General features: G+C 40.5%; 1 protein-coding gene across 4 annotated transcripts; it reads right to left on the reverse strand.

Annotated features, from left to right (window-relative positions):
* Positions 1 to 1,277: 1,277 nt before the first annotated feature.
* On the reverse strand, positions 1,278 to 13,043 carry CCT8 (chaperonin containing TCP1 subunit 8). 4 transcript variants are annotated; one of them, XM_030020426.2, is made up of 16 exons: positions 12,897 to 13,043; positions 11,153 to 11,243; positions 10,453 to 10,532; positions 9,109 to 9,258; positions 8,657 to 8,837; positions 7,870 to 7,931; positions 7,038 to 7,175; positions 6,418 to 6,596; positions 5,387 to 5,453; positions 5,217 to 5,304; positions 4,991 to 5,106; positions 3,648 to 3,719; positions 3,267 to 3,431; positions 2,711 to 2,830; positions 2,185 to 2,276; positions 1,278 to 1,507 (listed from the first exon to the last, which is right to left on the reverse strand). In XM_030020426.2, coding segments are annotated over exons 1-16 (1,662 nt in total). In that variant the 5' UTR covers positions 12,957 to 13,043; the 3' UTR covers positions 1,278 to 1,506. The 4 variants fall into 4 exon arrangements, with proteins under 4 accessions (XP_029876286.1, XP_029876283.1, XP_029876284.1 ...); XM_030020423.2 differs by having other exon boundaries at positions 2,178 to 2,276; XM_030020424.2 differs by having other exon boundaries at positions 2,150 to 2,276.
* Between the last annotated feature and the right edge of the window lie 1,133 nt (positions 13,044 to 14,176).

Raw genomic sequence — 14,176 nt, forward strand, 5'->3', positions numbered from 1 at the left:
CATTAGAATGAGATGCAGTTCACTGTTGTCAGGCTGCCATTTTGAGAGCATGGAGACTCTTGAAGGGTGAGGATGAAATAAGATGCATGTTAACAAAAATGAGCATAGGCATAGACTACAGACCTGCTGCCATACTTAATTACTTCAATATTCATTTGACTTTTTACACTTGATATTGGGTAAGGAGCACAATTAAGAGCACAAAGAGCTGCAACAGTTAGATTATGCTTTCCTGAGGTTATGAGCTCCTTCATCCACTGTACTGGCTGTAGGTGCCCACGCCCTGGCAGTGGGGGCTGCAGGGCGGCCTCTGTGAGGAGAGGCCGGGGCTGCCCCGAGCCGGACACAGCCGGTTCCAGCCGGCTCCGACCGACCCACCGCAGGGCACGGCTGAGCCCCGCAGCCACCACGGTGGAGCCGCGGGGAAAGCCTGTGTAAGAAAGGGCAAAACGCTGCCCGGCTGTGAGGGGAAAAGTGTGAGAAACAGCCCTGCAGGCACCGAGGGGAGAGGAAGGAGGGGAAGGAGGTGCCCCAGCAGGGATCCCCTGCAGCCCCTGGAGAGACCGCACTGGAACAGGCTGCCCCCTGCAGCTCATGGAGATGACTATGCTGGACCTCCACACTGCAGCTGTGGAAGCCCCCAGGCCAAAGCAGGTGGATGTGTGCCTTGAAGGAAGCTGCAGCCTGTGGCGAGGAGCCCAGACTGGAGCAGGTTTTCCTGCCAGAAACTGCAGCCCAAGGAGGACCACACAGGAGCAGTTGTTCCTGATGGACTGTAACCCACAGAGGAGCCCCATGCTGAAGCAGCTTATGAAGGACGGTACCCTGTGGGAGGGGAAAAGCATGCAAAGGAAGGAGCATCAGAGAGGAGCTGTTATGGACTGACCACGACCCCCATTCCCTGCACCATGCGGTAGGGGAAGTGGTAGAGGAGCCTGGAATGAAGGAGTACAGCTGAGCCTGGGAAGAAGGGGGGATGAACAAGGTGTTTTAGTTTTTGTTCTTGTTTCTCAGTTTCCAACTCTAATTTATTGCCAATTAAAACCAGTTTTCCATATGTTGAATTCCTTTTGCCTGTGACAGTAACTAGCAAGTGACCTCCTCGTCTTTATCTCAACCCATCAGCTTTTTCAACTTACTTTCTGACTCTGTCCTGGTAAGTAAGGGGCATCTGGCAGCTAGCCAAGGTCAGCCCCCCACACCCACATACTGTCATCCCCACACATGCACCTGCATTATTCATGTCATGCTAAGTCCAAATAAAATGACAGTTAACATTTTAACAGTGAGTACATTTATTTGAAGTTCTGCACTCCATTGGACACAGTTCATAACTTAAAGGCAATAGAGCAAAACATTGTGACAGGCTCCAACTGCAATATTAAAAAACTCACATAATCATGTCACTTAAAGAGTACAGTTAAATTGTTCAATCATTTTGGTCTTCATCCCAGTCTTTCCTTCCTGATGGAGGTTTAGGGCCACCAGCTGGTTTTGCCATAATGATCTTGAAGACAATAGGGAAGTAGAAAAAGATAGGTTAGAATCAGACTCTTACTCCAGCCTTACTTACTCCAGCCCTATGATGCTGACTGTCAACATTGACTAAATTCATGCAGTCTCCCCACTCTGAACCTAAGCCAGTAAATATTATTACCCATCTAACTGAGATATTCACAAATTATTTTTTCTTGAAAATGGCAGAAGCTGAGCCAAAAAAATGGCTTTTACCTCATTTTTGCATGCAAATTAAGGCTTCAGTTAGTCTACAGGAAGTGAATGCTTAAAAAGGCTACTGAGTGACTGGTTTACAGGATGCACACTACAGAAAGCAGAATTATCAGAGCTATTGTTCTGAATTATTGAGTCTAAACATCACACTTCAAAAAGCATAAAGTCCAATAGTCCTACCATGTTAAAGGCTTGTTTTCTGCACTTGCTATAGTGACAAGTAAGGTAAAACTAAAACTGCGCTTGTCATCCCTTCAATGAAAATTTAGTTTTAGGTGTAAAATTCGTTAGCAAAGGCACAAATACAAAATGTAGCAACCAGCACATGTAAGACAGCAGCACTACATGTCCTCAAGAAAGATATCATCTGCCATGTGCTTGTCAATATACTCATGCATGCACTCACATACACAGATACCTCTCTCTGCTAGAGAAACAGAGCTTACTGCATACTATTTTTCAGGCTCATCTTTCCAGTCATCCTTATCCCAATGTCCTTGTTGCTTAGGGGCTTTTGGACCGCCTGCTGTTTTTGCCATAATAATCTACAGAAATTTTACATGCAAATACGTTTTTGCTAAAGTTCCACAAGATATATAAAGTTAAGATTTGTCATTAAAATTATAACCTCTGTTTTTCCTAAAAGTTTGATTTTCATGTAAAAACAATATATGAGAGAAGGTTTCTTGTGTTAAATCTTGCTCCTACAGAAGTTAGGATAACTTTCTGGATACAAGTATCAACTGTCAAATCTTAAAAGAAAAAAAACCATTAATAGCACTCCCATGGAAGCAGCAACATTGCAACATTGCGAGCTCTTGAACAAACTGCTTCTCGGCTTTCAGAAATAAACAAACCACATTTTCAAGTATCCTATTTTTAAGCCTTACATGCCTAGAAGATTCACGTATTTTGCATTAGCGTTCTGCATGCTGAGTTAAAGGTTTCAGTTCAGCACCCAAGTTACTTGTAAGCTTACCTGATCTACCCTTAGGACAGTTACTGCTGCATTTGTAGCTAGCTTGATACCCCAGGATTTTCCAAGGTATGTGTCTAATACACCAGCTTCCAACATATCCTTCACAGCAGCAGCTTCAGCCTATCAGACAGGGAGAAAAACATTATTCAAAACTTTCTCAGGCTTCTACCTAGCAAGTTATTGGGTTTTCAAGGTTACACATTTAGAACAAATTATCACTCTTCTGATCTAATCTTCTCTCCTCAGAAAACCTTCACTCCTAATCCATTAGCAGGAGGACAAAATAAGTAATTACTAAAGGCTTACTCTCCATCACACATTAGCTTAGTATCTCACTTTACCTCCTACTTAAGGCCACTATACTACATTGAATTTAACTGCTTGCTGATGAAAAAAACCCACTTTGGTATTACAATTCTAAGAAGTTATTCTTCTAGACTGTGCAACACAGAGCTTCAGTGACTTCAATTAATCTGTAAATACTTCATACTGATAGAAGCATGTTTAAATATAACCCTGTACTGCAGAGCACTAACTAATGTGAGAGACTATTTACCTCAATATCAAATCCAACATTTTTATTCCCTTCCTGATGCACCGCATAAAGTTTGGAGATGACCTCATTAGCCTTTACTCCAGAGTTTTCGGCCAGTGCTCGAGGAATGGCTTCAAATGCCTCAGCAAACTTCTTGATGGCATACTGGTCAAGCCCAGGACAAGTCTAAAGTGAAGTTGAAAACCACATCAGCATTTCAAAAACCTTAGGGCGATATTTCCCCCCACATTTTTAATTGATTTATATGCATTAATACACATATGTATTTTGATATAAAATGTATAAAATATGTATATAATTGTATATATTTTTGTAAGACACATATACATTTAAGTACATATATGTTTGTGTATAAAAAGTCAAAAAGCCCATTTGCTATACCTCTCCATAAGATGTGATCTGCTTGGCTAATTCAATCTCTGTTGCACCACCTCCAGGAACAAGACGTTTATCCTGTGAACAGACCATCCCAAAATGCAAAGTTTTGCTTAAAGCATCACATCAATTTTTACTTTCTAGAATTTATATCCTCTATCAAGAAGAACAGAATAGAACTTTATCCCATGCAGACTTACTAAGAATCCGCTTCAGAACAAACATGCATTGTAAGAGAAATTCACCAGAATTTACTCATTCATTCCAAATGTCTTTGAAGAAAAATAGCTTCTTTTGTAAAAAAGAAAATAATAATGCAGTGGGTTTTGTGTCTGAGGTTTTTTTGTTTGTTAGTTTTAAAAAAAGTAATTTCAGCTCTTTGCTTACTAATAATAGAACTCCTAGATTTTCTCATCTTTTCCATTAACTTGTTGGGAAATATGCAGGAAACCAATCTAATGTACACTAAGTTTAATATGTCAACAGGTATCACAAGGTGTTGAGTGTTTTTGTTTTGGTTTGTTCTTAAATTAAGCATTTTGTATATCCTTTGGCAAACCAACATCACTTAAGAACTCCCAGTCTTTTAAAAAGAAAAGTAATCATCATAAATCAGAAGTTAGGACAACTCCTGGAGACAATCAAATGCAGTGTCTATGGCTGTTTCTGTACTCTAAATCAATGTGCACGTGTCGGTATGTACAAGACATTAAGCGTCAAACAAAAGTTTAACATTTTTTGCATGCCACCTTCTGAGTAAATGCACAAACATTTCCTTCTGCATTAAAAAAAAAAAATAAAAAAAAAAAAAGGAAAAAAGAGTATTCAAGTCCACAAAAGCTGTTCAGAAAAAACTCTGAAGAACTGAATTCTTCCATCTATAAAGTGTCTCTGTAGTATGCGGAGGAAGCGTGTCTTGCAAACTAAATTGCTGTTTCATTGGTGACAACCAGTCAGTTCCTCCTGATCCCCAGTGACAAACAAAGCTATCTGGCTTTTCTTCTGTGCCTGGTTTCCAAGGAACATTACAAAACATTTAGGGAAATAGTCAACAAAGAGCTGACTGTCATTAGAAAGTGATAAAACTTACCTATCTTCAAGAACTCACCTCATTACTGGAAAATTGCATGCAGTACATGCTGAGCACCTTCTTTTATGTACACTGTATTCACAAGGATGTCGGCAGCTACCTTCTCTACACAGCCCTCTACACCTCAAAAGGGCTCCTAAGCTAACAATGTAAATATCTGCTACCGCCTTTGTAGCGAATAAGCACAAAGCAAGCCTGAGTCTTGCTTCAAACTGATCCATAGCTCAGTTTTGATAACTGAAGTGTTCTGGTTACTTACCCTTGTGAGTACTTTGAAAGTATTTACACCATCATCCACTGCTCTCTCTATGTCATCCATCAGATTGTCTGTAGACCCACGAATGAGTATAGTAGAAATGGCACCATCCTCCTTTTCTGTTCAGACAGACATGTGCATTACTGAATTAAATTTGTTAGATGTAAAACACATACGAACATCACACTTCTAGAACAGTAGCATTAGGTGTTCTAAAGAACATACATACCATGCTTAAACACAACAACTTGCGTATCCCCAACCTCCGACAAATACACACTATCGCAGTGACCCATTTCTTCTAGAGTTGGGGGAGTCTGGAAAGAAAAACAAGAGTTAAGAGATGAACGTGCTCATCAGCTCTCTCTCCCTTCTGCTCCTCATTTGAAAAGTCCATACCAGTCTGGGTAGGGCTGTTGCACCAACAGTTTTGCACAGTCTTCTCAGATCCCACTTTGAATTCAACCTTTAAAAGCAAGTTTCCAGAATAAATGTTAACACATATGATTAAACATTCTCTTAATCTGGAAGCATTTTGTAAACTAATGACATCTATCAAAATTACTGCATCAACTTATAAAATCCACTCATCTATTTTTTCAAGGTATAATTTTCTATTTTCAGGGAAGCTATACAAATACTATTTTCTAAGAATTTAAAAACAAGTAAGTAGTTCAAATACATGGAAATTATCAAACTTCATCTTCTAGTGCATAAGACTTGAACTGATGTTTACAACACCTCTAAAATGATCCTTCTTTGTTATGCAAGAGATTACAGTATCATGCTCCATTTCCAAAGTTCAAACTTTTTGGACACCACCAATAAAGTTACAGCTTTCAATAAAAGACCACTTATTTGTGTGAGATCTGAGAGCTGCTGCTAGTAATTGGACTTTATGTTGTGCAGAATGTAATTCAAGGATGTACAAACATGCCTTATTTATAGATAAGAAGATTCAAGGTCCACAAAAATGACAGAAAAGTATTAAGAATTAGTTCTTCCATCCATCAATACATTAGTGATGCACAGAGGCATATCGCATCATTGCTAAAACATCACATGAGAACTGTGACCAGGAGGGAACCATTATGGTTTAGTCTTATATGCCTTTGAAGCCACAACCCTCTTTATTAGATCCACAAATTTTGATATTCTTGATTTCACTTGTGCTATAAAGGCACTTAAACCAGAATAACAGTATCACATACACAAGTAACTCCCCAGTTAGCTGTCTATATAGAGGTGAAATACTATCAAGAAACATAAGCTATGAAACAACCAAATCACAGCTCAGGTTTTGATCCACTAGAAAACCAAATAGTCTGCAATATTTTCTTTCTAATTCACTTGAGAGGCAAAAGACAATACGGCAAGTACATTTCATAAACCTGGTAGATCAGATGCTTTTATGCTCTCCTAGTACTTACCTGACTAACATAAGATTGTATTTGTTGGCATAATGAAGTGCCATGTCTGCCACTTTGCCACCTGTTACTACTACATTTGCACCACTATCAGCAATAGCTTTGACTTGCAAATCCATTAGATTTTCTTCTCCCTTACTGAAATTCATCAGTTCTTCAGCATTCTTTATAAGTACAGTGCCCTAGTAAAACACATACACTGTTAACAATTCAGCATTAGCTACATGCCTAAAAGTTTTTGACAAATGATTTTGTCTCCCAACCTGTCCATAAACCTCAAGTCATCTTATTTTTAATACTACTGCCACCCTTCCCAGGCAATGGGGTAAAACAAGTCCAAAAAAGGGCAATTCTAGCATTTCTAGACAACCTTGAGGTTCAGACATTCTATCACATAGTTTGGTTCAAATAACCCAACAAAACCAGTAACAACTCCCCAACCCCAAAAACCCCGTATAGCAAAATTAGGTTCAGACGTTTTCTATCAACTTTTTTAAACTAGTGAACTCAATATTAACAAAAATATCTCAATCACCAAGTGTCAAGAATATTTATAGTTAAGTCTAAAAATAAGAGCACATGAGCATAAATAGCTATCTAACTTATTTTGAGCTTTAACATACCTTAGTTTCAGTTATCATACCATCAAAAGGGCAGGAATACACAGCTATTTTTGCATCTTTGACAGAAGTAACATCTCCTTCAGTTTCTTTTTTAAAAACCATGCCATGCAGTACTGAGGAAGCAGAGATACCAGCACCCTGAAAGGAAAGAAACGGAATGGGGGAATATATCATATCAATAATATGATCATTTACTGTCAGAAAGTTGCATTACCCTTTATGAAAAGCAGTCCTTACATTCATTTGAATGTAGCAACCTAAGTTTTCATTGCAGCATAAAGAAATAAGACTTAAGCTGATTCAGCAACATCAAACATTGTTGTACAGGTTCCCATTTTAAGATTAGTTGGTGGCCCAGATTAAGGCCTGTGACATTGATTTGCTGTGCTCAACTTGTTATTTATTTGCTAGCGAGTAAAAAACACAGGCGGAAATTCATACTACATATAAACTTGTTCCAAACCTACATACCATACTGAGGCCTGACAAAAAAATGCAAGATTAGACCGCTACATTTCCAGCAGCCTGCACCTTAGCCTAATCTTATGGCTGCATCTATAACAAAGATGCAATCAACATCCCTGTGTATAATTTAAGTTTATGTATGTGATTTAGGGTAAACTTTCAATATTAATGATTTTTGTTTCTGAAAGCTGCTACTTGGCACTAAACAAGGAACGTAAACACCAATTTCCAAAACTTATTACACATGCCACAACACAACAGAGATTAGAATAGAAAAGACACTTTCAAAGTTCAAAGATCTAAAAATTAACTTTCATTGAACTGTTTACCTTAATAATATAGCAAAGCTAGCTACTTGCTAACTTACCACAATTTTGCACACTCTGATATTATCAACGTTGAAATGACCAGAATCAGGAAGAATAGAAACTGTTTGGTGAAGAAAGAAAAAAAAAAAAAAAAAAGAATGAATTTGTATTGCTTAATGAATAACGTAGAACAACGACACCATAAATAATGCCTGGAGTTTTTCTGAAGTACTAAAATGTAATGGTTTGAGGTGCCTGCCTAAATTTAAGGCAGTTATAATCTGCTAATAACCTGCATCAAGAGAAACAGAAATTTTGTTTTTACAATGTAGTAATCAGAAAGCAATATCTATTCAGGCTGCTCAATTAATTAAGTCCAAATACCCACTTACATTCAAGAGCGAAGTCTGACCCAGAATACTTTGAAAAAACACTTAAACTAGACATGAAAGTATTTTCTTGGAAAACTAAATGGAGGAAACGACACAACTACAGTCCTGCTTCCATTGTTCTGTGGCTGAGACTAGTAACAGCTTACCTGAAGTGTAATACATCTTCCAAATGATAAAAAAGAGGAAGAAAGATGGGGTTCTGCTTTAAAAAGACTAGAAAGCTAGTTCTATAAATGTTTAGTAGAAAACACAGACCTTTCCTGAGCCACAACGCCAATGAAGAGTTCAAAACGAGAAAGAAGGTTATACTCATTTCAGAGGCTGAAGCTTTCCATCCAATTCAACCTGATAAACTAACCATACCTTTTATCTTCCATGAAGACATTAGTAATTATCATAAGCAAACCTACTCAGTTTTTTAGATGCATGCACTCATCTGTTCTTGTCCACTTACCACAGGCCTGAGCAATAAGCTTTGCCAAAAAATGTTCATTGCCATATTGTTTGCTCATCACTGAAGTGTGCAACAAAGATGCCACTTCTTCAACATCTCGAAGGTTCTTTGCAGAACAGCACACCAAATCTGGAAGAATTTCTAGGGCTTTCTTGCAAGCCTTTTCATATCCTTCAATCACCTGTGCAGCAAACAATAAATAGTCACTACACCATTTCACTATGCATTCATACTGCTTCCATCTCCTTTTCAAAGGGCCATAAAACACTAACAAATGCAAAAGCTTACAAGGGAAGCAAGCAATCACAAGCAGCAAAACATATACTGTTCTTCCATACATCACTAAAACATTAGTTCAGAAGGAAGCAGACGATTCATAACATGACGCAAGAATACTGACCAATGGCAATCTGAATTCAAGCAATGTGAATTGTAGTAACAATATAACTTGCCTCTGAGACTGATAACCCCATCCTCAGAAGGTCTTCTGCTAACTCCAGAAGAACTCCAGCAAAAACAAGGACAAAGTTTGTTCCATCTCCAACTTCTTGCTCTTGCATGTGGGAAGCCATCACAAGCATTTTTGCAGCAGGATGCTGGACCTTTAAAAGAAGTTACACATCTTAGTTACCAGTATCCCACCTAGACTACAGTTCCAGGTTTTTCCTCTGCATCCAGTATAAGCTCTTTTATTTCAAATTGTATCTAGAGATACTAAGAATGCACAAAATTGGAAAAGAAAGCAGCACAGATTATCTTAATTGGCTAACTTCCCTAACAAGCGAAAGTACAAATGTTATGAAAAAAATAAAATAAACTCAGAGAACTGAACATTCCCCCTACAACATGAATTAGGCATCCTTGATACTGGTTCTGTGCCATTTTTACAGGATGTAGTGGCTTCATAATCAAGCTCTGCAACAGGAAAGCTGCCTGAAGTTTAGATCTCCAAGCTGAATTCATATGCGTAACATGCAAAATAGACGTCTAAATCACAGTTTAATTCTAGTGTTTTTTCTGCTTAAAAATTGCACTGCTTTCCCTTTCTTTCAAAAGAAATGCAATAAAAATGCTGTATTCTTGCATATAACTAAAGCGACTGTCATTTTATCCCAGAAAGTAACACGCAAAACTCATCAGATTAAGTAACTAGTCCGCAGATTATTTTTTAAAAACAGAACTGAGACTTCCACCATTATTCTACTTATACCAAACACTAACACAATGCATTAAGTAAGGAAATAGTTACATTATTTCTATCAGTAACTATAGAATTCAGTAAAATATTATTTGTGTTGTGATACAAATATGAATTTGATGGAAAAGTTAGGACAGGTCAGTCTTTCCACACTTTTACTGTATTCACAGGACGATGCTGCTATATCCTCAAGCTTCTTAAATCCAGTTAATTTATTCTAAGCAGACAGGAGAAAGTGGCAACCACCAACACTGCGAGATTAACACAACAGCTATTTCAGAGTTTTCCAAACACTGTATTGTCTAGACATACCCTCTTCTAAATCTACAGTGGTTTGGGCAGAAAAAAAAGTAGGCAATTATTAAGCATCTCCTGCAACTACTTAATGTTGCTTTACAAAAGATTTCTACTCCTCACTGTGGATATAGCTCATTGACTTTACTCAAATGCAGTGAAAAATGTAAATGATTTACAAAATGACATATGTAAATTATCTGACAGGGTGACATGTATTTCTTTATTAACATTCAGAACCATAGCAGCCCATGAACAGAAACACTAGTTCACAACCGACATCTTCTGGAGCAAGAAAACTTACCTCCAGCTCTCTCAAGATAGTAGCAGCATCATTTGTAACAAAAAGCTTCTCCAGGTGATTGATAACCATTTTGTTCATTCCTAACAAGGGGAACAAAAAAAAATTAAAAATCATTCATTAGGCAAACATCACTTTGTACACAGACACCGTTTCATAACTTTCAGGTATATCTCACACGTTAAAACACTAGCCCTATTTATAATTTAAGAACCTAAAAGATTTTTACAAAATGACACTTTGGAGCCTGTTACATTAAGGAGAAATCAATAGTTTCTGAATAAGCAGTTTTCTCTTCAAAAATATTAATACATCATTTAATTAATTGATGCTGGAGAACACCTTTTGTTTTGGTATATCTGACCAGACATGGTATGGTTATGTTTGTTATGACTATCTACCAAGTTATTTTCTTTCCCTTAATTTTTGTGGGTCTTCCATATAGCAGTAAGACAGCAAAGAGGACACAGTAACTAGTACAAAAACCTGGCAAAGGCAGGTACATTGTGCATAACTCAAGAGCTAACCAAACAAAGTCTGATCTGTATAGCCACAAAGACTATATTTAGAGTTCTAGAGCAAGTCCAATGTATCTCCTCAAGAAACAAACCATTGCTTCTTCAAACAAACAGTCAAGGTAGGTTTAGTCTTCAAACATAACATTTTGCTCAAAAACACTACAATAATTTTAGGATTTATTTACCATTTGGTCCATAAGCTGTACGGGTGGTTTGAGCAAGTTCTTTGCATGCCTGGATGTTCCTATAGACAGCTTCTTCTAGTCCTGAATAATGCTAAAAAGAAAAATGTTCTGCTCAGAATTAGGCTTTCTAACAAAAAAGAAAGGGATAAACTAGTCATTTCTCATCAAAGCATGAATAATCTACTGAGTCCATGAAAGTTTTTGATTAATTTAGATTTGGTATTTCACTTAAAGTTTAAACAGAAACTAAACCTTACCCAAAGACAGTGAGAAAAGAACTACTGTGTACTCCTTCTCAACTAGGCAGCTCAGCAGGCACAATAAGCTTCTGAACAGAAAATCTGAAGTGTGACTCAATTTTCAATATAGTTTGCATCCCTTAAGTCTTCCAAAAATGTAGTGGCATGCCAAAGGGAAACAGAAAATAACCAATACCAGATTGAAGAGAGGCAAGGGTTTTGTAAGCATGCTTTTTTGTACAAGCTTCTTTATTCACAACTCTGTATTCCACAAAATTCATTTAACTCACTTGTACGTTCAAACATGTGCGATTTGAAAATTCAGAAGCAGAACGATTCATAAAATATTGTTTGAGAAGCTGATCAGCCTGGCTTCAGTTTGGAAGCCTTAAGAAAAGTAGGGATCCCCAGAAAGGGCAGGGTAAAACGTACTGTGTGGCCCATAAGAGAACGAACAAAAGTACTCTCTAACAATACATAGTCTCTAAAGACAAAACAAACATCTCAAAATGCCACCTGCTGCCTTGTTTTGTAAAAGTCTGCTCTTGCTATTCTAGCCTTGAATTCTCTACTAGAAAACCAGCATCTAGGCCGCTTTGTTTCCCTGCTCTCCCCCTGCCCCTGACATGTGCCACTCCTTGTCTCCAAGAAAGATTCTGAAAAAAAAAAAAAATAGAGGGCTTTCCGAGTTGCTAACTTCACTGTCCTTTCTATTAAGTAGCAGCAATCAGAAATTTTCTTCCATTTATTTTCCCATGCAATTAAAAAAAAAAACTGCCTTGCTTGCTTTCTGTCCACTTTTTCAAAGAAAGCTTCTATCACGCACAGCCCTTGCCTACTATCAAAATCTTCATTACGTTAATGTGAAATACAATGAAAACGGATTTATGGAAAGGAAATGTATGGAAAATAGTACGTTACTCTGCAGCGCTGGCCGAGGCACTCTTCTTACGTGCACGGCAGCAGAGAAGGCGTCAAGGAACGTACAGAACAAGCGGGGGACGCACATCTGAACAGCTAAACCTACAGGGCCCGGTCGCATTTTGCGGACCACGGCCTACAGAAGCTCTCCGAACGAAACGCCTTCCTGACATCGCCTCCACAGCCGAGGCACGAGCCGGGCACACAGCTCGGGAGCGAGCACCGCCCCCGGGAACCCACGCAGCACCCCCGCGCCGGCGAGAACCGGGGGCTGCGCCGACGGCCGCGGGCAGCGGGGGCGCCGGCCCCGGCGGAGCCTTCTCGAAGGCCGCGTGCGCCAGGCGCCGCCCTCCTCCCTCCGCCGCCCCGTGCCCGCGCGCTGAGCGGCGGCGCGGGGCGGATCCCCGCCCCGCAACGGCCAAAAGCCGGGGGGAACCAAAGCCGGGGGGCGGGGAGCAGGGAGCGTGAGGCTCCCCCCGGCCCCGGCCGCCTTCCAGAACCTTCCCCGAGCCACCGCGCTGAGACTTCCCCCCTCCCCACCCCATCATCCGGAGGCAAGAGCATCTGCCCGGCGCCACGCTCACCTTCGCCCCCTCCTTGAGCATCTGGGCGAAGCCCGGAGCCTTGGGGACGTGCAGCGCCATCTCCACTCCACTCCGCTCCGCACCGGCCAAGCACCGCACCGCGCCGCGCTGCGCCGGGGACGACGGGAAGGGGGGGGGGGGCGCGCAGGCGCGATGAGGCAGCCGAGCTGGCCGCAGGCTAGACGAGTTGCGCCCAGGGAAGGTCGATAGCGGGGCGCGGCGGAGGGAAAAGGCGGCCGGTCGGTGTTCCTGCTTCTCCTCAGAACGAGCGGCGGGAGGCGCGCGGACTTCGGCTCCGGCGGAGCCCCGCTCTTCAGCCGGGAGGGTTTCCTGAAAGCCGGGTCGCGTAAAACACCATCTCGCCTGACATCTTCCTCTCCCCGCAGTCCCGGCTGAGCCCGCCAGCAGACCGCCTAGCCGGCAGCCTGACCGCCGGGTAAAGGCCTCTGAGTTTCTAAAAGAGAGTGAAGATTGATAGAACGGGAAGCATTTAGAGACTGCTAGCTTGAGGGGTGACTGGCTTGTCCTGTGGCTGTGTGTTTTGCTTTAGGTAAACGAAACCAACCAAAGTCGATGGTTCATCTCACTTTTACAGTATTTATGTAACATTTATGTAATTTATTTAAAAGGAAAAGAGCCCAGTTCATGTTTTTCTGAAGGGGGTAAGATAGCATTACTTGATTCATTGTACTATGTGCAACTCACCACCTCTTTTTGTCAGGGGTGCTGAGTGGTGGTGGCCTTTCCTAGGAGTTGTTGTCCATGTGGTAAAGTGATGAGCGGTATTGTGGCGGTGGCTGATGTTGACTCCTTCAGAGTCTTTCTTTCACTGTCAAGTTCAGCATTCTGTCTCCCAGGCATTTCTCTGAGTACATTTAGTGATACATGTCCCGGAAACAGTGAAGAGCCTTCATTGCCACGGATGGCAAAAACTGGTCATAAAACTTGGCAGACTCCAGTTGGGTATTGCATTTAGCACATACCTGACTTGTTCAAATGGAAGCAAGATGTACTGATAGGAAGACTAAGTACAGTCAAGTCCTCATTATCCAGGGTAATCTCAAGTAATACGCATGCTACAGGACATGCTGAAGAGTACTTTGGAGGTTCACCTTGACATCTCTACAAGCAGCTGAGAGAGATCAGCTCAGGATCCAGCCAGGAGACAGTGGAGCTGCTTTTATATGGAGCTGCTTTAGGTTTGGTAAATTTTATTAACTTTGCTTCTGTGCCACACAAAATCAAACATACTGATTCAAGACAAGAACTTCAAGGCCCTA

Source organism: Aquila chrysaetos, chromosome 7, assembly GCF_900496995.4.
Source record: "Aquila chrysaetos chrysaetos chromosome 7, bAquChr1.4, whole genome shotgun sequence".
Lineage (NCBI taxonomy): Eukaryota > Metazoa > Chordata > Aves > Accipitriformes > Accipitridae > Aquila > Aquila chrysaetos.